The sequence below is a fragment of the Paramormyrops kingsleyae genome, chromosome 6, assembly GCF_048594095.1.
Source record: "Paramormyrops kingsleyae isolate MSU_618 chromosome 6, PKINGS_0.4, whole genome shotgun sequence".
In the NCBI taxonomy this organism is placed as follows: Eukaryota; Metazoa; Chordata; class Actinopteri; order Osteoglossiformes; family Mormyridae; genus Paramormyrops; species Paramormyrops kingsleyae.
Window position 1 is genome coordinate 36,690,290 of NC_132802.1, and position 23,565 is coordinate 36,713,854.

General features: G+C 48.7%; 1 protein-coding gene across 13 annotated transcripts; it reads right to left on the bottom strand.

Moving 5' to 3' along the window:
• Positions 1-252: 252 nt before the first annotated feature.
• Positions 253-23,049, bottom strand: LOC111847775 (lysine-specific demethylase 5C-like). Of its 13 annotated transcripts, XM_023819274.2 has the most exons (29): positions 21,655-23,048; positions 20,461-20,606; positions 16,938-17,015; positions 16,669-16,791; positions 15,972-16,148; positions 15,640-15,774; positions 13,211-13,264; positions 12,220-12,343; positions 11,909-12,120; positions 11,310-11,468; positions 11,114-11,233; positions 10,836-10,994; positions 10,464-10,645; positions 10,183-10,345; positions 9,935-10,054; positions 9,608-9,802; positions 6,745-6,926; positions 6,528-6,652; positions 6,084-6,234; positions 5,929-6,013; positions 4,684-5,069; positions 4,427-4,565; positions 4,159-4,338; positions 3,941-4,054; positions 2,894-3,631; positions 2,758-2,809; positions 2,371-2,570; positions 2,029-2,215; positions 253-1,109 (listed from the first exon to the last, which is right to left on the bottom strand). In XM_023819274.2, the coding sequence occupies exons 1-28, from the start codon at positions 21,662-21,664 to the stop codon at positions 2,030-2,032; spliced, it is 4,695 nt and encodes a 1,564-aa protein (XP_023675042.1). In that variant the 5' UTR covers positions 21,665-23,048; the 3' UTR covers positions 253-1,109; position 2,029. The 13 variants fall into 13 exon arrangements, with proteins under 13 accessions (XP_023675042.1, XP_023675037.1, XP_023675034.1 ...); XM_023819269.2 differs by having other exon boundaries at positions 2,758-3,631; positions 22,274-23,049; XM_023819266.2 differs by having other exon boundaries at positions 2,758-3,631; positions 15,640-15,771; positions 21,655-23,049.
• Positions 23,050-23,565: the final 516 nt, after the last annotated feature.

Genomic DNA, 23,565 nt, shown 5'->3' on the forward strand with positions numbered 1-23,565 from the left:
AAGGGGGGGCGGCAAGGCTACAGGGAGATACAAAGAATAGATGACCTGTTTGGGGACAGGGAAGTAGTAGTGAAGGAACTTACAACTGCTTCCTTTTATGCTAGATCTGAATATCATAACAGAGTTAATGATGTGTACAGACACAGCATCTTCTGATTTTTAAGGTTCACTTGTTTTTTACACCGTTACTTGGGTGACATGAGTCTGCAACTCCGAGCAGGCAGTAGTGACAGGAGCCAAATGAGGAGCCAATTTCCTAAAACAATACTGAACCTTTATTTTTCTAACAAGGAGAAAGGGAACTAAGGGCAACATCAAAAAGAAGCTTTATACACAAACACACAACCGCGTGTCTGCATTTTTATCAATACCATATTATCAATAATAACAACAAACTATCGGAACCCATAAGAAACCAAGGGTGTGGAGAAAATGTGAAGCTTACAACAACTTGAGCGAATAAGAAAAGGAGGCAGAGAGGAACAAGGACGGGGGATTGGAGGGATAAAAGAAAAGATGACCTGTTGAGAGTGAAGTAGCACCAAGGAACTTACAATCGTTTCCTTTTATTCTCAGTATGTCCTTCAGAAGCACGATCCATTACAAACTGCCCCTGGGAACAGGGTACCAGGTAGAAAATTAGCAAGTTGCGAACATGGTATATTTCAGATACTGTCGTTCAAAAAAAAAAAAAAAAAAGTATTCACAAAGAGACTGGGATGTGCTGTGCTCTAAGGGGTCTGATAGAAAACGATCCCACTCGCACCGGCTCCGGATGCAAACCGGGATGAGAATCCGGCAAGAGGTGAAGAGGAGTGCAGGACTGTGCCGTGAGAGCAGGAGCGGGTAGGTTTGACCGAGAGCCGTGGCGGCCCGGCGGGCCGGGGGAGGACGACGGCGAGCTCGGAGAGGCGGAGAGCGGGAGTGTACAAGTGAACAACAAAAGCAGAAACTCGTCAATGTAAGAGGACCGACAAACTGGGGATAATGCCAAGGTGTGTCCGGCCAGAGCCCTCCCATCATCGGCTGCCATTTCATCCCCCCGCCAAGTGTGACAGACCCTCTGTTGGGTCCTCCTGACTGTCCCCATCACCAACTCATCACAAGATCTGGGCGGGGAAAACAAAGAAAACCTTGTTCATTACTTTTGAAAAATACATGGTCAAAAAAAGCTGGTGAAACAATACGCCAGATATATATATATGTACATGCAAGATTACTATATACAGGTTTCCCCCAATTCTGGCAGAATAAATTTCCATGACTTTTCCAGTACCAGAAGAAAAATTTCCAAAACCCACAAGTTTGTAAAACGAAAGTAGATACAACAGTATTTGTATAAAGAAAAATAACAAAATAAAATCTAGTACCTGAAATCTTGGGTCTAACTATTGTAGTTAGACCAAAATTAACTACTGACTTCCGCTCGTACATTTCCGAAGCGGGAAACAAAACTGAACAAGGCTAGTATTCAAAACTTTCCCTCTCTAGCCAAGAATTCCAAAACTTATCCAGGGCCTGGAAAAATTATTTAAAAATTCCAAAACTTTTCCAGGTTTTCCATGACTGCCGGTATCCTGTATATACAACAGTCGCTTGCTGGATACGTGAAACTTCACAATACAGAGCAGCAGTTTAAGATCCCACCCAAACATCTTCAGCTCTACTAATCTCCAGATAATATCGCACATATCGAAAACAAAAACAGCTTTACATACACAGCTGTATTTAATGCCATTTTATGGTTTTCTGGAAATATTCCTGATGGTTCCCCTTCAATTACAGCATTTCACTTCTTAAAACTTGGACATACAGATTATATCGCCATTAAAAGACAAACAAAACCAAGTCCAACTCCCAGCGTCTCCCTCCCTAAGCCTTGGTATATTAATGCCAAGCAAAGCAGGACGTAACGTGCAAATTCATAACGGATTACATCCAAAACAGCAGCAGCTGTGTAATAAACATCAGGAATAAGACATAACCTTTATTAAACCCGCCCCCCCCCCCCCCCAGCGAGCGCCTCACCTCAGAGCGTCTGGGAAAGTGTCTGAGGGAGCTCCGGCTTCAGAGGACGCGTTTTCTTCGACTCCGAGACATCTTGGGGGGTGGTGGTTTGCTCCGCCTCTCCCTCACCTCTTTGGCTCTTTCGCTTCCTTTTAGAGTCCTTTGCCCGGCCGGCACGCCCGGCGCCCCCCTGCTCCTGCAACCGGATCTTCGGCAGCAGAGGGGAGCGGGAACAGCCACAGAATGGCAGGTGAAAAAGAGACGGGAGGACAACAAAGTTAAAATCTGGTTATATATGGCGTCATACTCCATAAGGTTCTCGGGGACTCCCAGACGTCCACGTTTCTGCTCCCTCCCCCTCACCAGTATGAGACTGCGCAGCGTGTGGCGGGGGGGCTCAGACGCTGCTTGCAGGAGCCGGTGGATGACTTGCGTCTGGTCCAGGGTGACCTCCAGCATGTCGCCCTCAAGCTGCAGGGCCTCCAGCTGAATTCGGGTGTCAGAGGAGAGCTCTATGACGGGACCCCTCAGACAGGGAAGCAGGGCGAGCAGGGATTCGGTGCCTGGGACGTCAAGGGGACACCCGGTGAGGGCACTCACACGGGCCGGGAGAAGAAAATCCGCATTGGGCACCATTATGGCCAGAATAGGCCAGCAGCAGTAAGCTAATGTCACCACCCGAGACTCACGCTATTTACGGAAATCACAGAAAACTTGTATCGGAATAAAAAATTATATACAGGCTCTGACCTTTGACCCCATTTGTGCCCCCTTTCCTGCTGTGTCCATTTTCACATTCAGCCTGTAAAGAGAACAGCCCATGAAAACAGCCTGAAACACCATCACACCCACTCAGAAAGGGAAAGATGAAGCAAGATCCTCTCACCCCCTTCCTGCGGGGGTCGTCATCCTCCGTCAGGTCTATTACGCCGTCCTCCCGGTCGCCCTTTTCCGCTCCATCAGAGTCCGACAGCACTATGACGTCATCCTTGGCCCCGCCCCCACCCCCACAGTCGCCCATCCCCCGCAGAGTCTCCTGGAGCGCCCGCAGCGTCTGCAGTGCTGCCCTCAGCTCGGGGCTGTCGAGCGCCTGCCTGGCACGGCCCTGCCAACCGATGGCCCTCTCCGTCAGGCACTGCAGCGCCTCGCCCTCAGGGAGCCGCACTGGAAGCTTCTGCAGCGCCACCAGCAGCGCCAGGATGGTCTCTAGCCGCGGGCGGCGTGAGCGCTGGCACAGTGGGCACAGAAAACGCGTGTCCCAGTCCCACCAGCAGAGGGAATTGGCGGGGAGCGAGAGGGAGGGAAAGGGGACACAGCCGCCATGGAACCAGTCCTGGCAGAGGTGGCAGCGGAGGATGGGGGGTCGGGGGGGCTGCCCACACACGCAGACCTCAGGGGCGTCCGGAGGCGGCGGCTGCTCAGGAGTCTCGGTCAGGTCGATAACTGCTTTGTCCTTTCTGGAGTCCGCCAAGGGGCTGCAGGCATCCTGCTCCACGCTACCCTGCCTCCCCCTCCACCATGCCTCACTGTCGCCATTCGTGAGTCCCGGCTTGGCCAAGTTGACCTCCTGGAGCCGCTGTACGGCCTCCTTCTCCCTCCTTTCTCCTTCTTTGAAGGCAGACACCTGACAGGGGGGTGCCATGTAGCAGAGGAGCAGAAGGTGACAGGCCGTTAAACAGAGAAGCAGGAGGAGCAGAAACGCATTACGAGAGAGATGCAGACTCCAGTAAGTGGGTGATGCGGCCATATGAGTGACATTCATCACAACAGACATGAGCTTTATTCAGTTCTGGCAGTAATTCCACTCATCTTCTTACACATATAGACACAAATAAGGGACAGGCTTCTACACATAACTACGCCTTGATGACCGGCCCCACGGCCGACGGTCTGAGCCAGAGGCAGCGATATGCACAGGCGTGCAAACACTCACGATGGCAGCTGGATCCCGCAGGTCCTGCGCCGTGAGACCCAGACTGTCCGAGTCGGCTTTGGACACTCTCCCGTCGCGCCGCTGCCGCTTCCTATCCACGCAGGGACACAGCACCTACAGCACACAGCAGCCTGGTTCAGAGATGCACAGGCGGAGCAAGCTGCGTCCTCACAGCCCGCTGGCACAGACCCACCCCACCGGCCTCCCCTCGTCCCCACCTCCAGCAGGCTCTGCTGTGAGTTCTTCTTGAGGAAGGTCTTGCTGGCTTTCTCTCTCCATGAATGGGCGCTGGCCACCTGGAGCTCCAGCTGCCTGAGTTCCTCCATCTGCACGGGTAAGTCCCTGCCGATGGCCACCAGCCCCTCCAGGTCGTCCAGGCAGGGGTAGTGCTCCCCGTTCTGCGGGCGGGAGCAGAGAAGCCGCCGCCGTTCAGTGGCATGAGCGACTGCAGGCACGGCCAGCGGGAGCCAGAACGTTCCGGCGTACCTGGATCTCCTCCAAGTCGGTGACCCAGGCCCGAGCCCGGCTCAGGCAGCTCTGCAGGGACAGGATGTTGGGCAGCTGCACAGGGATCATCGTAGCTTCGCTGACGATGGCCTCCAGTGTGGAGAGCGGGTGCTTCTGCCTGCAGGCGCCAGAGGAAGAGGCTGCAGTTATAGCTGTAGCACAGGCTGCTTCTCTCAGGTCAAAGGGCCAGTCTCCCCGGCGCAGTGCTGCACGAGTGCCCCGGAGAGAGACGTCACCTGTGCTCCAGGCAGATCTGCGCCTTCTCCTCCCAGCGCTCGGCGATGGTGAGCAGCTCCTGCAGCTCGGCCATGGCCGTCTCCACAGCGCTGCTCTGCGGCACGTTACAGCCAGCCTCCATCAGGTTACGCAGGACGCTCAGTGTGACTGACGCTGGCGCCTCGCCTCCCTGCCGGCCCAGGGCCCGCTGCACCTCCCCCAGCCAGTGACCCTGCTCCCGCAGGCCCCGCAGCAGCCCCAGGGCGGGGGGCTCGGCGGCCAGCCTCTCCCCATGCTCCAGCAAGGCCTGCAGCTGCTCCGAGGGGGGTGGGGCCCGGCTGCAGTCGCAGCTGTCCAGGAAGGCCTGGGACCGGCTCTGGAACTGCTCAACTGACAGGAGCAAGGCCTGGGAAAGCAAAGTGACCGAGACACAGACTCAGCGGGTCGGGGATCCTCAGTGACCTCGATCGAGGCCCTTTCTGCACACAGCAATGCTAACTTATCAAAGCCTGCTGAATCTGACATAGGCGGGGGCATCATTAGTGATAACCTGGGTGTTAATATCTAACATCCCCAGCCGATAAAGACAGGAATCAGGCCCAGTCCAGGCATTTTTTAAATTACTCGTTACCAGCTACTACAGCCCAACCCAAAGCCCAATTTATTTCATTTCCTGTGTCCGTCCCATTTAGATTAGTTGTGCAGACTGTAAGGTTCTGACACACGCTGCTGTAAGCCTGAGGCACATGGCTACAAACATACTATCAAGATGTCAGCCGTGCGGAAATTTTTTAAACTGGAAACTCAAAGTAATGGTACTTGACACTTATTGACCCCGGTGGGGAAGTACTCTTTACGCCTCCGTCAACTTGTTCTCTGTAGGTGAGCGCAAAGGGTTGTTTAATACAACGAGCTAATTAGGCACACAAGGAAGAATACGATGAAACTGCAAGTCTTACTCAGATGAAGAATGCAGAACCGTATGTGTGTGTGTGTGTGTATGCATGTAAAATATGGATTGGGACGTCCCTATAAATGTCACCGTTCGATTAGCTCATCAGGGAAGGAGAAATTACATTAAGTCGCCCTTACAGCTTTGACTGTGTTAATCCATACATTACATCATGATTTAAGCCTCCAGGACATTCCCATGAGGTCATACATAACCCAAATGAAAAGAACGTCACAAAGGCGGCGGCGCCCATGCCAAGCCCAGTGCCCAGTGACGGACATGCGGGGATTCGGTGACGTGTGGGCGGACTCACCTGCACCTGCTCCAGAGGGCTGAACAGGCAGGGCAGGCCGCTCATCTTCTCCACCAGAGCCCTGAACTCGGCCAGGGTCATCCCCCTGTGTGCACACACGGTTAGCCCTGCGACCCGCACGCACTCACCGGAGACGGCCGCTCAGAGCCGGTTACCTGCCATGTGAGCTGCTCAGCAGCTCGGTGCTGACGCTCTCGCAGTGCTGAAAGTCACTCAACGCGACGTTTAGCCGCTGGAGAAGGTCGTTGTTGGGGAACTTCTTCTCAGCGGCTTCCATCTTCAGCGCTTCCAGCTCTTCCACGTCTGCTGGGGAAAAGGCAAAGAGCTTGAGAAAGGGACAAAAGGAAGGCATCGGCATCCAGCGTGTGAGCTCTCCCAGGGGCCTTTGATCCAAAGGCCTCTCGGAAACCCTGCAGCTCAACAAGTAAAGCATTACGCCAACAGCAGAAAGGTTGTGGGATCGAATCTCAGAAAGAGCACATGTACAGGCTGCTACCTATGAACCCATCTGTGTCCCTTTTCATGCTGTGTGCATTTTAAGTGTTACATTAATGAAGTGACACAAAAACAGAGAAGAAAAAAAGTTGTGGCCCCCTCACCTTTTTTCGCGCCCCCCTCATTCTCCAGTGCCTCCTTCACTTTGTTCGCCCAGGAATCGAAGGATTCGGCTCGCACCTTGAGGCGGTGCAGCATGGACAGCAGCTCATCCAGAGTGTATCTGTACCTGCCAAGGCAGAGACAGCACCTTTATAACACGCCACCCTACCCCCCCCCGGCTTGGGCCAGGGACGCCAGCTCGGGTTCGACGGCCACTACCTGAGGTAGTGTTTGTTGGTGGGGCAGCCGCAGAGGTCCTGCGTGTGGTAGAGGCAGGTCAGGCGCTGGGGGCAGTTATAGCAGGCCAGAGCAGACAGGAAGCAGGTCGTCTTGCATTTGTCACACTGCCTCTCGTCGTCAGGGAGGAGCTCGAAGGCCTCGCGCTCTGCCTCCGTGATGCCCTGTCCACACACACACACACACACACACACACACACACAGGTAATGTCAGCAAGCTTGTGTTACTGGCATAGAAAGCGGCGTGTAGCTGGACAGATGAGGCTGACTGCTGGCCCCTCCCAGCAGTGTCACCTCTCATGAATCCAGTGGCTCCCAAACTGGGGGGCATAGAGGTATTGCGGAGGGGCGCACCAATGGGATATCCTCAGGGGCATGTGCCACCCTAAAATAATCACTTCACTCCAATTAATGGGTATGATTTAGTGTTGTTTTGTGCTATAGTATAGGCTGAAACCGGCGGTTATCATTAAAAACAAAAGGCGGTAATCGTAAGACAAACTTTAATTTGTGTACTCCACTGAATATTAACAGGAACGTTAAATCTGCATTAGCATAATTTCAAACTCATGCTGGACTTTTATTTTTAATTGATTGCTCTTTTTTCTCCCACAGTGGTGAAATTGAACGATTTGTATTTTGTAATTGCATTTGTTTCGCTCAATTAGAAAAGGGAGTTGTATTTCAAATAAAGTTTGAATCTGAACCTGTGTAGTTTGAATGGGGGGGGGGGGGGGCTCAATAATGTTCCTATCTAGAGAAAGTTTGGGAACCACTGCATTAATCCAAGCACACTTAAGAGCCGCTGTCTACCAGGAACGGCGTCACTTCTGAAGGGAGACATCCGCTCTGGTAGGAGTCCCTGGAGATGCAGCTTGTCTAAACACCGTCTGTCCCTCCCCAGCTGCATTACTCAGGCTAACCCCCACCTGCTATTGCGCAGTATCAAAGCCCAAGGGCAGTGGAGGGAGAAGAGAAACCCAAAGATCATCCTGGGTGGTACGGAGGGGACCTGCTTACCCTCCAGATTCCTGTGGTGTAAAGCAGAGCCTAGAAAGTGCAGCTGTGCCGCTTTCACTCTAACCTGCTGTGAGGCTTCAGTACAACCCGTTTTATTTTGATTCGCTCCATTTACAACATCTATATATAAACATTTTTAGTTGTTAAAATGGTGTGCAGAACAGGTCCCAGGTACCTTATTACGTAATTAACAAAATCATTATGATACTAAATGTAACAGCAGGTACAAAATAAAGTCTTTCAATATGGTGTGTGCACATTATAAGCTTTTAAACTAGGAACCTGGAGAGCAACTATTACAAACAATGGCTAAGAATTATGTATTCATATAACCTCCGTCTAACCCACGCTTTATTTTTTTTTAGGTGCAGACAGATGAGTTTCAGTAAAATGTCATAATATGCAGAACAGTGTAATGAAAATTACTGGGGCTATGGGGAAAAAAAAAATAGGCGGGGTAAAACCTAACCAAATCATCACGTTAAAAACTTTGTAGGATCAAGCTTCTCTTCAACGATTAAAACTTTTCTGCTACATTCATATGAAATTTCACTGATACGCTTCTTGTACCCCTGTTGGTTTTAAGGTAGTCTGGGCAAAATGTAAGTGAATGAGTATGAAGGCCATTTAAACTGTGGTACCTGAAATCCGACAAGTTACCCCGATAAGCCAGTAAACCCGCTTTGTAGTACAGGCCACTGGAGTGGACCATAACCTGAGAAAATATTACAGTAAGCAGAGTGACAGTAATGTGACTGGTGTGTCAATTTGTGAGGCTTTTATCGGTTTTTGTCTGATTTCCTTAAATTTGAGTGGGAATGAAGGTATTGAGTCGCAGACAACTGAACCAGATTTCTGTTCTGACTTGTTACACCAATAAAATCAGCACTTCCCCATCAAAGCACGAGGGCTAACTGAGCTAGCTAACTATCGGGCGCTCCTTCCTGGACCGGCACGTCGAGGCGTGTTACTTTGCTATGCAAAACTAAACATGCGAAAAACGCACGAGCCGACGAGATATACGGGTTATGCAGGCATCTCTGTCTATTTCCCAATATTGCTCTGGAGACACACGTAATGTAACAGCTGAACTGCCAGAACCTTTTCCCCTGCACCTGTGTGTTGCTGAAAAATACTTTAAACACATTTGAAAACAACCCTAACACTGGTTGCTTTGCAGTGTCAGTCATCACCCACCATGCTTCAGGCTCACGTCGGCTACAGGTAAACCAGCCTGTGGCTTCTGCACTTCACTGAATTGTACATACAGATCTCGTCATTATGTCAGAACCTCCTGCATGGAAGAATCTGGAGGCCTGACTGGGAAGCTGGGAAGCTGGGCAGCTGGGAACTGCAAGGCAGTGAGGGTGGGGAGGAACTTTGGGGATGCACCTGGACAACACTGCCCCTCAGGATCTCGGCCAATCACAATGCGGTGCAGGTGACTGACAGGCACTGAAGTGGCTCATGGGAGTTTTCCTTAAACAAAAAATGTTCTGAGGGCAGAACAAAAAAATGATCGGTTCAGAGAGATAATCAGATTGTGGAGGTGGTGAGTCAAAGCAACTGGAGGAGGCAGGAAGTGCTGAAGTGCAACAACAGACTGAACCCTCCTGTACTGTATCCATTGGATCGCTTTGTTGTAGCAGTTGTCCCTGTAAATTGGTGCTTAACAGGGAAAATGTGAAACTCATCCTCTCCACTGTTTTGTATGAGCACGTTAAATGAAAAACACAAAAAGCTTCACTTTCAAGGTTGCTGCTTGGTGCTTGCTGATGTGATCAGGCTCCTCTCCTTGTGTCACATATAAGCTCTGCTCTCTTACCCTCTCCAGCAGCTTCTTGCGTAGCTGCCTCTCCTCCTGCACGATGCTGAATATCTCCCTGTGAGTAGCAGCAGCCAGGTTCAGGTCCAGCCTCTCTGCACAGGCGGCCATCTTGCAGGCCAGCTCCTCATGCGAAAACACGCAGTATCTGCGCAGGCGGCGGTAATGCTCGATGCAGGAGCGTCCTGCTGGCAGCTGGAAGAGAGGCCACTGGTTTTAACGTGCAGATGGGCTTTAACAAGGCAGTGTGGTGTATGGTCATCACTAGGAGTCAGTACAGATAAGTTATAATAAACAGTTCAGGGGAGCCTGACAGAGCAAACTTACCCAGTCGGCCGTGCAGAAGTTGACAGCCTCTGCAAAGTTGTACCCCTGGTTAAAGCCAGCGTGGTACGCCCGGGGGAAGGTAATAACAAACTCCCCCGCGCACTGGTTGGTACGGACCACCTAAAAGCAGGTGCAGCAAAAAGGTCGAGTTACAGCACGGTCTCTGCCAACCGTGCCCGAAACCTTATGGTTTGGTTGTCATGGGAACCGCATGAAAATGGCAGCAGGCAGGATGAGGGCGCACTGACCGGCACCCCGTGAGCCATGAGGATGTTGGGGTTCATGATGGTGACCAGCTGGTGCAGCAGGTCGGGCTGGAACTCAAACAGCTCAGGGGTGATTTTCTTCATCACCTCCTCCAGCGACTCGGCCGCTGATCCGGGAACCCCGTACCACGTCTTGGGCTCCCCCCTAGTGAGGCCCACAGAGGCAGTGCCGTGACTGGGAGTCTCGAGAGCAGCTGGGACACCGCCAGAAGAGCGGTGCCTATAGCCACGTGGCTGAACGCGGATGTCGCAGAGGAAATTACCAGTGCAGATAGTTGATGGAGTAACTCCAGTGGTCCTCGATGTGCCAGCAGAAGGCGGAGAAGACCATGCCCACGTAGAGCCAGGGCACCTTCATGCCCGAGATGTCGGCGTTGATGTGGCAAAGGACAGACTGCTCCAACACAGGCATGACGTTCAGGTTCCACCCGCTGCGGGCGTACTCCTGGGGCAAGCAAGGGCAGCGGGGCCGGGTTACTACACACTACACACACAGAAATATCAGCAGTGGTGAGCAGCAGTATGTTTAAAAGCCAAGTAGAGGGGGGAGACCGTGCCAGGGGTGAATGGCTACTGCGACACTAAAAGAGCACAGGGTCGATGGCGTGAATGTGACGCAGGGCGGCCGGCCTCACCTGCTCCTCCACCGTCAGCTGCCGCCTGCCGTTGTTCATCGGGAATCCACTGCCGAACTCCTTGGAGTGGATGTCGGCCCCGTACTCCACGGTGACGTCCTCCTCTATGCTGCTGACCAGCCTCCAGAACTCCCGCTCCACCAGCTCCGTGGGCACCATCTGCAGTGTAGACAGGGCACGCGGGCACGCGGTCACACGGGCACGCGGGCCGATGCTCTCCTTCCTCGTCCCATCCTTCGGGTGCATGGCCGCGCCACGAACACGGCGTCGTCACTCACGTGGACGGGCATGTTGAAGTAGTCGGCCTTGAAGGTGTCGGCCATCTCCCCGAAGCTCTGCAGGGTGTACTCCCGAGTGGCCTGCTCAAAGCCAAAGGCCTCTGCCGGCCTCTTGCACTCCTGACAGAGAGGACGGCAGTCAGACTGGCGGCGTGGTTCCACGCGGCTGCGCCCAGGCCCGGCTCTGGAGCCTTACCTCCGCCACACACTTGGGACAGCGCCAGTCACCCTTGGGCGGCTCGCTGAGTGGCGGCAGTAGGCAGAAGGTGTGGTAGTTGTCATCGCAGCCGTCGCACAGCAGCAGCTTCTCGTCCTCATCGCCCCGGCCGCACATCCGACACACGAAGGAGTCCACCTGCGGGCAGACAGACCACCGTCTTGCTTGGGGCTCCCTCCCGCCCTCTCGCTCCCTCCCTCGCCCCCTCCGGCTCCCTCTCGCTCCCTCCCTCGCCCCCTCCGGCTCCCTCTCGCTCCCTCCCTCGCCCTCTCGCTCCCTCTCGCTCCCTCCCTCGCCCCCTCCGGCTCCCTCTCGCTCCCTCCCTCGCCCTCTCCGGCTCCCTCTCGCTCCCTCCCTCGCCCCCTCCGGCTCCCTCTCGCTCCCTCCCATCCTCCCGCCCCCTCGCTCCCTCCCTCGCTCCCTCCGGCTCCCTCTCGCTCCCTCCCATCCTCCCGCCCCCTCCCTCGCCCCCTCCGGCTCCCTCTCGCTCCCTCCCATCCTCCCGCCCCCTCGCTCCCTCCCTCGCTCCCTCCCGCTCCCACACGCTCCCACACGCTCCCACACGCTCCCACACTCACAAACTGCGCGTTGCTCATGTTGCGCCTCAGCCTCATGGTCATCTTGGTGCATGGCTCCTCCCTGTCGCCATCGTCGCTGTAGTTGTCCCCAGGCTCCCCCTTTACTGTCCTGTCTGTGGGTGCCAGGGGCATTTTGCCCTCCCCCCTGTCCTCTCCAGGTTCATCTTTAACCACAACACTGTCCCGCACAATCACTGTCTGCGGCAGTTCATCTGGGGGGGAATGAATAAAAAGCCCCAAAGGCTGTTACGACCACAGCCCATTCCCCATCAAAATGAAGCAGGACCCCCGGTCCACAGACACCCCCCTACCTTTCCTTCGGTTCCCCTTGTCCCGTGCCATCAGCCCCAGGCCCATCATCTTGGGTCCAGCCCCATAAATCTGTAGCTTCTTCAGCTCAGGATTCTTTTCTATATCTTCTTCAGTGGGCTCCGGCTGGGGTGGGGAGGGGGTGACAGAGGGTGTAAGTTCACCTGACAAGACCTGTACCGGTACTCAGCAGGACAGGGTTTTTTTTTTTTTTTTTTTTTTAAACGACTTTCCACGGGTAGTGAAAGGCCAACCCGATGGCAACTGACTGCTGACCATAAGACAAGCAGATGGAGGCTGAAGATGAGCAGCCATGCTGAGACAGAGGGATGGCTGGCAGTCTGTCCAAAGAGGAGCACAGGTGGGCAAAGCAGGATGCCACAGACGAGCAGGTACTGCCAATGCGAGACAGTAGGGTCCCACTGTCATTGGCCTCCGTCCCTGCAGCCCATTAGCTAGGGCTGTTTAACAGGTGTGTGTCTGTATTGTGCGTTTTCTCTGTTTTTATAGCACTGATCCTGGCACTGTCTTAATCTTTCATTAGATGGCAGCACAAAAAAAAACAATTTAGCCCCCCCCCCCCAAAAAAAGAATCAAACTAAAATGCTGCATATTTATAACACTTGCTAATACTGACAAACAGTTCAGTAGAACATTTGTAGGAAGCATATGTGAGCTGCCCTTCTCCGATCCTGCTCGGGATGGAGGGGGACCAGATAACCCGCGAGAGCCTGGGCTCCTGCGCTCAGCATGTGCAGGCAAGAGACACACTGAACAGGGCCCACAAACACGCAGCCTCAAAGGGGGACGGTCAGCCAAAGCCCCACAACATCAATAAGCACACAGATCCCGGCTGGCCGGGAGAAAGGCGGAGGGGGGAACAGAGGCAGGGAGACAGAGAGGGTTCCTAAAGGCACCCGGAAAGCCATGATGGAGATGGGCAATGGAGACGGCGTGTGAGGGGAGAGGAGGGCCGAGGGAGAGAGGCAATACCGAAGTGTGTCGGGAGCCGTCAGAGAGGGTGTGGGAGGACAAGTCGTCGGGACCCTGCATGGGGAGACAACAGCAACAATGGACTGAGGGAGGCGGGGCTCAGACAGGAGAGACACGGCAATGGGACATATGGGTGAACAGAAGGAGCGCGAGAATGGCAAAATGGCGGCGGACGGGGGTAAAGACGGACTGGCGGGGGGTACAGGTAAAAGGAGGCACTAAAAATCAACACTGAAGCCCACTGATTTCAGAAGCATAATCGTTTGATTTCAGAATTCACATGGAACTTGATGCATTAGTCACAGTTACTCCCGATATGTCAGAGCAACACAAGACTAGAAGTTAGTACATTATGAAATTAACACTGGCTTGAACATCTACTTCTTGCAATATAAGTTATTACAGAACATATATCAAAAAGTTACATAAAGCAGGAAGCCACATACTTCTGTAAGAGGTCAATCTGCTCTAAGTACGTTTTGGCACATAAAATAAGTGTAAAGAAGCTTTATGTACGATATGTTAATAACTAATTATTAAACTAATCAGCAGGGTAGCCACGTAAAGTGCAAGTGGATCCAAAAATGTAATTCCTGAATGAAACTCACTTTTACAGTCAATGTATGGAGCGGAGTATAGTACTTGAGCAGTACACTTAACTCAAATCGCGGCAACAAACTATAGTTGTACAACTAGGGCACAACTGCAGTTAACTTTGGATAACTTCAGCAATGCAATACAATTAATTAAAAGGGAAGACTAGAGAACAGCACTTGTTCATAAATAAAAACTGAAAGCAGAACTGTCTAAAACAAAAAGCATATCAGTTTGTCAGTGTCATTTTTAATTGGCTCATTTGTGCTTCATTCCCATCTCTCCAAAGCTGAGCAAAGGCAAAAAATACATAATAGACATGTAAAAGATGGAGGACACATATGGAGGAACAGTGTGGAAGAAGAGGAGGTCCACAGCCTGACGGGACTGCAGCACATTGTTCACTGGGATAAACAGCGATCGGGTGGCATAACCAGCAGCAGGTGACAGGCATCTGACTTGGCAGCCATATCAGGTCTCATACCAAACTGTTTAGATGCCCCGTTTTCTTCCTAAGTGATGATCTCAGCCAACAACAATCAACTCGCTCCCCAGGCAGAGTAAAGCCCTCTACAATTCCCCACACCAAGTGAGGAGACTGTGAACAAAGATGGAAAATGAAGATCTGTTATATCATTAAAACACTGCTTTAGGGAACAATTGTGAAAATATGTCAACTCCAATCACTATTTTTGATGGGCTAGCTTTGTTTAAAAATGTGATCTCAACTTCAACTAGCCCAGAAGCAGGCCCCAGTGACAAAGGAAGTGAGGTTTAATGATTAGCTTAAACACCTGCTTGTACGGATATGGATTTAATACATACTTCAAGCACATTTCAAACAGAATGACTATAACAGAAGAAAAAGTGATATTCACAAATAATTTTGGTTCTTAAGAGGCTTTATTCCGAGCAGAGGTTATACTACTGAACTCACATCAATAATGCCCAAATTCTGTAGATAGTTCAATATTGGTGAAATCGAAAACCCCCAATTTGAAGCGGTTAGCACGCATTGTGAGGCAGTGTGGGGGTGGCACAGTGGCAAGGTGGACTGAGAACCACAAACTCACAACCGCAAACCACGTTCCTGTAAAACCCAAAGAGCAGTTCCCTGCTGCAAAGCTCAAGCCACATCTTTTTGACAGAGGACAAAGCTATCATATATCCGCTGAAGAATACTGCTACAGCACCCATACAGGCAAATGACTTGGATAATGCATGAAATAAAAGGTTTAAATCTCTGTAGCATATACCAGCATAACATGAACCTACAAGGCTCATATCAGCCAGCCAGCTGACCGTTTTCGTTCCTCTGGTACACCAGTCACCCACCTTTGATGCACTATTTCATCAGACCATGAAAAAACAATCTACAAATGCTGCCACCTGCCCTGCATTTCCCATCAGCGTGCAGTCTGCGATCTTTCTGAAGGTAGCCTGCAAACTATTGTTTAGTGTTTCATTGCCCTGGCAGCCAGACAAATTCAACACCCAGAGAACACCGAAAGGAGGACAAACTGGTTTACCACATTCCATCTCTTAATAGCTGCTTCATTGTGTTTATTATAAGAAAAACAAAACCAAAAAAGCGTGCATTGAATTGCAATGGCAGTGCAATCTACACAGTATACCACAGAAAATCGATTTTTTCCAATTGTTTACAATAAAGTCAGTTGAAAAAGTACTGAGATACCCAAATATGCAGAATAAAAAGGTCAGTCAGACAGCAGTGCTAGCTGAAAGGATTAGACCTTACAAGGACTTATGTACTGTGTGCTGCAGATGAGCTGCAATTGGCAACAGCAGGGCACATCAAGGACAGAATCACTCACATCTGGCTGTAGGCGATTGGCTCGGCGCCCATAGCTGCTGGTCTTGGAAGGCTGGACTGACTGGCGGAGGGGGATGGAGTGGGGCTTGTACTCCTTATCGACCTCTTCACTGTCATATGGCCTTGGTTTGCACTGCTAAAGGAGAGAGGAGAATGATATTAGCCACCATGACCAACAGCATAGGACACTCATATGGGAGTAACCAGGCTCCTCTGGTTTACACAGACTAGCATGCAGAGCCATAGTCGACTTGCCAGGCTGGACGTTTCTATCATTTAAAGGCCACCAGGACATTGATAATTTTGTAGAGGAATAGTAGAAGATTATAGGACCTTCATTGGCAAAATGGCGCCTGACTGGAACACCTCAAAGGGGTATATGATCCTCTCATAGTGAGAGCGCAGCAGGGAGCCGATGTTCTTCCCGGGTGGGTACCCCAACTTCTGGGCCACACGAGCCCATCGCCTCTCCTTACAGACAGACTCAAAGCCTCCTTCGTCAGCCACAATCTGTAACACACCATACCTACAGTCAATACTCATCGGTACCAGGTGACCAAGAGATTCTATCCCACTTTCGAGCATACGAAGTGTGACCTGCTCCATGGCCATCAGGAAAAAGGCAAAACGTGTTGCGTCTGCCATGACATAATTATTTAGGTTGTAAAAAAAGTTTGCTCTACTTGAATAAGGACCATCATTCAGTTTTTACTCTTATGAAGTCATTTCATATCGGCATCATAATGGGACAGTAAAATTAGGATGCTTTTTGGGAAGCTTATGGTGGAAAAATGCCATACACAAGGAATGGATATTTGACTCACAAGAACTTCGGCAGACTTTCAGTAAAAACATGCCAACATTTCTAACAAAGCCCGTTAATGCAATGCTTATAGTTGGTGCAATAATGCATCTCACCCAGTGAAATTACAGCTCAGACAAACAGTTGTCAACACTGATTTGTGTGTGTGTGTGTGTGTGTGTGTGTGTGTGTGTGTGTGTGTGTGTGTGTGTCTGTCTGTCTCCAGACCTTGGACAAGCTAAAAAGGTCCAATATCCGTCTCTCGATGTTGGGAATTTTTAGGGAGGAGCTCTGGATCTCCCAGAACTTGGCAATGCGATCCAGATAGTTTAGCTTCACACGGGTCTCCGCCTAAACATAGAAATGCACAAAAAAGCAATCAATGATGAGGAAGGACTACTAATGGAATAAATCTGGTCGAACTACTCACACTACAAACTAAACACAAAATATAACACTACATAACACACTCCAACTAAACTGTACAGAGGACAGACCTCCAACTCATTGAGCCTCTGGATTCTGGGGGTGAAGTGGAAGTTATCCACCTCAACAGCAAATGGGGGCTGCCAGTCCTGAGGGTTAAAAAACAATTAATGAATGAAAAATGAAAGGAGGAAAGTGCATTGAGAAACAAGGCAAAAATATAAGCCTGGGTCACTGACATTATTTTCAAATACATTCTGAACTTAGTAACACGTGCACTTTGTAAAAAGTTAATAAATGAAAAATAAAGAGTGCAGCGAGACAACATGAATTATTCTGATTACCACTCGTATCAGCAGATACAACAAACATATACTAAAGGAAAACTTGCATAAAACTTGATCTAACAATTTTAACTGCTGTACTCAACTGCATATAGGCAACATTTAAGGGTACCACCACAGAAAGCTCACTTTATGAACTGTAAAAGTAAATAACTGATACATGCATTTCTATATACAGTCAAACCTCCCTTATCCAGATCTCCAATATACGGGCACCTCCCTGTACCAGGCAGCTCTAGGCATGCGCATGCACAAATTAGCTGTGCAAAATCCATGGCTTCAAAAAGGAAGCGTAGTGTCATGTCCCTCCAAAAGAAACTCAATATCATTAGAGATGTGACAAGGAAAATCACACAGAGTTGTTGCAGACTATTTTGGAGTGGCTAAGTCTACATCCATCCATTTTCTGAAACCGCTTAATCCCAACTGGGGTCATGGGGGGGACCAGAGCCTATCCTGGGAACAACGGGTGCCGGCAGGAACCAACCCTGGGCATGCGGCAATACACCACAGGGCGCGCGCACACACACGAACACACACACACAGGGCCAATTTAGATACACCAATCAACCTATCCTGCACGCTTTTGGACCGTGGGAGAAAACCAGAGCCCCCGGCGAAAATCCACGCGAACACGAGGAGAGCGTGCGAACACTACACAGAAAGGAGCCAGGACTGAACGAAAGAGAAGCATGTGACAACTAGCTCTAATCCTGCATTAACTAAGAAGCATTGTATTGTTACAAATTTCCAAAAGCTGGACGAAGCTTGTTACCTGTGGTAAATATCATATAGTTTGTATGTGTACACATGTACATGTACGTTTTCTGTACATGCATTTGTAAGTTACGGGCATTTCTTACGGTTACCCCTCAGTCCCATTCTGCCCGGATAAGGGAGGTTTTACTGTACTCCATAAAGCCCACTGTAGAAACTACATATGCTTACACAAATAGTATCCTGAATGACAGCTCAAATACTATAAACAAACATTAAGCTAATGTTGAGAAAGGACATTAAATATTAGGCTAACCAGGTTTTTAATATTCAGGCTACCACCCTTCCCCAGCTACATTAAAGTGTGCATTTACATGTCTTTCCTATTCCAGGAAAACTAATTAATGTACATGGTATTGCTGTCATACGTAAAGGAGCAACATGCCGATTAATATCTTCCTCCAAAGCTCTGCACTCAGGTTTTCACAGATGCTATTCTGTGCCAAGACAACTGTGATAAAATGCATTCCACTTCATTCCTAAATGCACTTCAAACTGAAAAGGCCCACTGGAACAGGAAGGTCATTCTACACACCAAAACAAGGCCAAAAGGTTTTTACCTTAAAAGCCAGAGGATGACAAAATAGACCAAGCTCTTACAAAGCCATTCCAAAATGAATCAGTGTTACAAAAAAACAAATTCATACTGGCTACTTCCTGTTCCTGATTTGCCACAGTCTGTAGATCAAGACACAAAAGGTGAAGAAACGTGCAATAAGAAGATATAACAAGTTAAAAGAATGGAATTAAAAATAAAGATATGAAAAAATACAGTAAATAAAATAGAAATATAATGTGTGCTGGAAAGTGACTGTGACAAATCTGATGTTCGCGATATCATCATTGACATTGTCACAGCCGGTAAGGTTGTTTACCGTATCAGAATTTTAAATCTACAAAGTTCATTTTGAAATACAGCACTGCCATCATGAACACACTTTCCAAGGCTGCCCTTACAATTTCTCTGAACAATAGGACTGCAGCACCATAAAAGGCACCAAAGGACCTTGACACGACACTCACTGACAGTTTTGGTCCCAACCAGCCCACAGCACTGATGCAACTTCCGCAAATGCTTTGTGCATAATATCTGGGGAACCTGGCCCTGGTTCAGTGCTGTATAGCAGATGCTGGCATGGTCCATCATCCCTGTATCACGTTACCGCAGCCATCATTAGACCACTGGGCTCATTCAAAATGACACTGCATGTCTTGGTGTTTGACCTTCTGAATTATTTGCATTTTATTATTCCTCACCTTAACCCATCAACTGCCAGTTAAAACCCACTTACCAAGGTCAAACACATGGTATCAGCATTCAAGGCTGCCAAACAAGCAGCACATCTACATCTTCTGAACTTCACTTATGGTCAGACCCAGGTCTAGGTCATTATGCTCCACCGTAACAGCATGTGCATCCTACCACCTCATGAAATGTCTGAAATCAAGCTTGTCAAGCGTGGCCTCTGCTGATGTTCTTACGGATGACAGAGAAAATGCGACTTTTCAAACCACAATTCAGGTCAGATGCACTGTAGGCTTCCAGCTGGAATTCAGCTAAACAAGTATGCTCTCAGAAACTCAAACTGTTTTATACCACTGCTATTTTGTCTGACTTTTAAAATTACTTCTCATAAAAACTACAGAAAATGAATACATCAGTCTCTAGCAGGCTTTTCTACAACTCCAGCCAGCACGCCTAATGTAAACTGAATATTAAAAGTTTTAATTCATCTGTATCTTTCATAAAATCTAACCAACTGAGGTCTATCAAGTATAAAATAGACATGTCCTGTTCAATCTGAACATTTATGGTGTTATAATACACCATAAACGCTGCAAAAGCAATATTTTGCTACAGTTTACCCACATGTGACCTAATGAAATACACTCTAACTACCTGTATCTTAACTGATGTCACGCAGACAATAAGCACCAGTGAGTCTACACACTAATTCTGATTGCATGATAAGAATCTTCCTTACACCACGACTGCCGCAAAGAAATGTCATTATATTCAAGTGAATACTCTTTAAAAAAGTAAAACTTCATTTATCAAATTTCATTTAATAAGTTACCATTTAAGTATCACACATATAAGAAAATAAAAACTATATAATATCTTTGACTTGTTTCCAGAAGCAGATAACTTATATAAAACTAAACTGAGAACCAGATCTCACGGGATTGATTGTCCTAGATCAGGGGAGGCCAATCTTATCCGCAAAGGGCTGGTGTGTATGCAGGTTTTTGGGATAACCTGTAGGTCAGCTGTAGAAACCCAGGTGTGAGGACTCTTCAGCCAATCAGTCCTCTAATTAGTAATCTAATTAGGGAGTTGCAGTGAAAGCCCGCATACACACCAGCCCTTTGCGGATAAGATTGGCCTCCCCTGTCCTAGATTTCATTATAGAAACCATGATGAAATAGACACAGAAAGGCACATCGCCAATAAAACTGTACCACTTCTTACCGGAGGAGGGCGGATCTTGCAAATTCCGGATTTCTCGGCGATGGGACGGATCTTGGCTATGTAACCCATTGGATCTGCGAACTCCTCCCACGACGGTTCAAAAACGGGGCATTCAGGCGGTGGCACGAAATCCTCCCCGTCCATTTCTAGAAAGAAATAAGGAAACTAAAGCGTCAGCACGTTGGCACAATGCAAACTTGCATCACATTTCATAACTGTAAAGAGATGGAACTGCTGTACAAATGTGCGCCCCAGCGACTTTTACTGTGTCAATTCACACGTCGGCATTTACAATGTCGGTTCACATACATAAACAAAACCAGTATGTTTAACTGCATCAAAACGTGCTGCTATTCAGACCATTAAGATGGAGACGAGGTATGCTCGCTCGCGCACGTACACAAACCATTTCCGTTTGGCCTCTAGTCGCCGTGCTCTACAAGCTCACAGATTTCTAGGATAGCCGACGAACACTGGCACTGGCGACAAAAAGGAAGCCTTATCACACTGCTAGTCACACCGGAGACTTAAGCAAATGCTCTTTAATAAACACGCGTGTGTAAGCGTGACTGGTTCGACGTCCGTAACATCAACGACGACGATCAAACACATCGAGGTGCTTAAACGACCACACCAAAAACAATGCAGGCCCACCTCTGTCCTCGGCTCAGGCTAAGTGAGCCAGACCAAATACTCCTCCTTGCAATGCAGCAACAATCAGATTCCACCACCACTCGAAGTAAAATATGTATATGTACTAATCCATTACCATCACAGTTACATACAAGACAACAAATGCACCAACCACAATGTAACCCCTTTAGTCCCTACTCTTTCTCCCAGTCCCAGTGTGGAACCACTGTAATATTCCGTTCCACGCAGGCCTCCCTAGCGCCTCCTCTCGGATCACAGAAAAGGAAGCATGGGAGGCGTAAATGCATCACACGCTCGACGACTGATCCGAAGTCAGTTTGGCCCATTTATTGTGTGATTTTTGAGAAGAATATGCGTGGGATCACGCTGATCCAAAATCGGCAGAATGTAGCATTAAGTAATCAGGGGTGGCCTGGGAATTCTATTTTATATCCAGTCTTTCCTACTGCTATCGTTGGTACCCCTATCGCCTCCTCAAAGAAATGTAAAATTACTTAGTTTATACTGTGGATTAACAAAAATAGGTTAACTAATACTTACCTAGCAACATCCATAAGGTGTATTTACGGACAGTAGAGTGGTGAACTTTTAGGCGTTTATGTTGGTCATAAAACTTTATTCAACAAATAGTTGATTTTAGTGAATGACTGCCTAAAGTAACTAGTATTTCAATAAATAATGTCGCTGTCTGAATAAATCCCGCAGCCGCCTAAGGTAGCCATCGCTACGTAAGACTGCACGTTACTTCTACACCTGGCCGGTTAAGGCACTAACCGTGTTAAGCGGACCTAAATTAAAACTCTCATAGACCTACAATTGTTTTATTACGTTGAAGGTAAGTTGCCAGCAAATAGCTATGTTGTAAGAATTTCAGCTAGCAACGTACTTCGTGATACATCGTTTTAGCAACGTTATAACGCTACAGTAAATACTAACTGGCAGTGTAAATCGTGGGAATTCTTTGCTTGCTAACAATGGATAAAATGTTAAACTAAAATAAGACTCACATACAATACATTAACGGATATAAATAATCTTTTTGCACATGCTAGCGACAGCTAGACGGTTACAAACAATGGCCTCCCGTTGGTGTATAACACTGAAGTATGGTCTGATGCCTTTGGTGAACGGCCAATATTTATTTATAATATCCACTTACTTTCCTGTAAATGTGTAACCTCTAATCCAACGAGCCGTTCTTATAAGTTTCTACTAGCCAGCCGGCTTTAAAGTAGCCAGCAGGTTAGCAATTTGGATGTTTTCAGTTGAATGGAAACGCTACAGATCGGTGGCTAACTCGCTAATAAACACGCTTTCATCCACATCCTCTTATACCGCCCCGGACAATGTAATGACCAGTCCGCGGAGTTTGGCTGTGTGGCGACTGTCAGTTAAAAGGAATGGAGTCTTCTGGGCCCAGGCTGATAACCCCACTTGTCTGTTGTCTGGACTGGGTTTGTCCTTCTGCGTGTAGAAACGACAGTCCGGCCTCCATTTCTCAGCCCATCCTAACGTGTCCGGTGTAGGGGCTACAACAAACCGCGCTCCGTGGGATTCCTCCTACTTCATGGCTTTTAACTCCTATAACGTATTCGTCAACGTGTTGTTTCCACAGAGTCCAAAACCGCTGCAGACGACACGCTGACATCTCCTTGCCCTTCGCTGCTAGCTGGTGCCACACAGTCCTTGTTTGTTTAGCTGCTTAGCGGTCTCGCTGGGTGTCTATCGCTTTTTCACTTGTCATACGGTGCCCCCCATACAGCGCTCCCACAAAAGTTAGAGTCGACTAATAGTTTTTTGCTTTCTAGGAGGATGTTCTTGCTGTATTGGTTCTAGACACACAAGTTCATATCTCTCACAAGTAATTTGCTGGGACCAAACGCCATACTACTGGTATATACGCCAGAGAACATTATCTAATCGGGCATGTTTACATCACTGAATATATGCCGTGTAACACATACCGTGGTCCAGTTACATGTACATTTATTTTATTTTTTGAACGGCGGATTGATTTACACATGTAGGTCAGTAGAATTTTTCTGTGGTGAAAAATAATAAATTCGTATACATGTACATAAATTATTTAATACACTCCACAAGTACGTGACATTAGTACGCACACCCAGCGCTGTACATGGAGCCACGTTTTCATTGGCTTATGAAACACAAAGTGGCATTTTCATTGGTCCGTGGTACGTAAGGGGCGGGTTTATCGAAATACATTTACCTACCTGCATGTTTTGCCGTAGGTGAATGGCGTCTTGAGTTTTGATCTATTTACACGGGAAAATGCGTTGTGTTTGTTACCTTAAGCAGTAGCGCAGTCAAATGTAGCCCGCTTGTAGCAGACACGCAGCGTAAATTGGGGGACTGCAACGCCCGTTACGGGAAAAAAGGCTACTTTACTAATGCAGCAAGTGGAAGGTTAGCTGGATAGTGCGTAGAAAA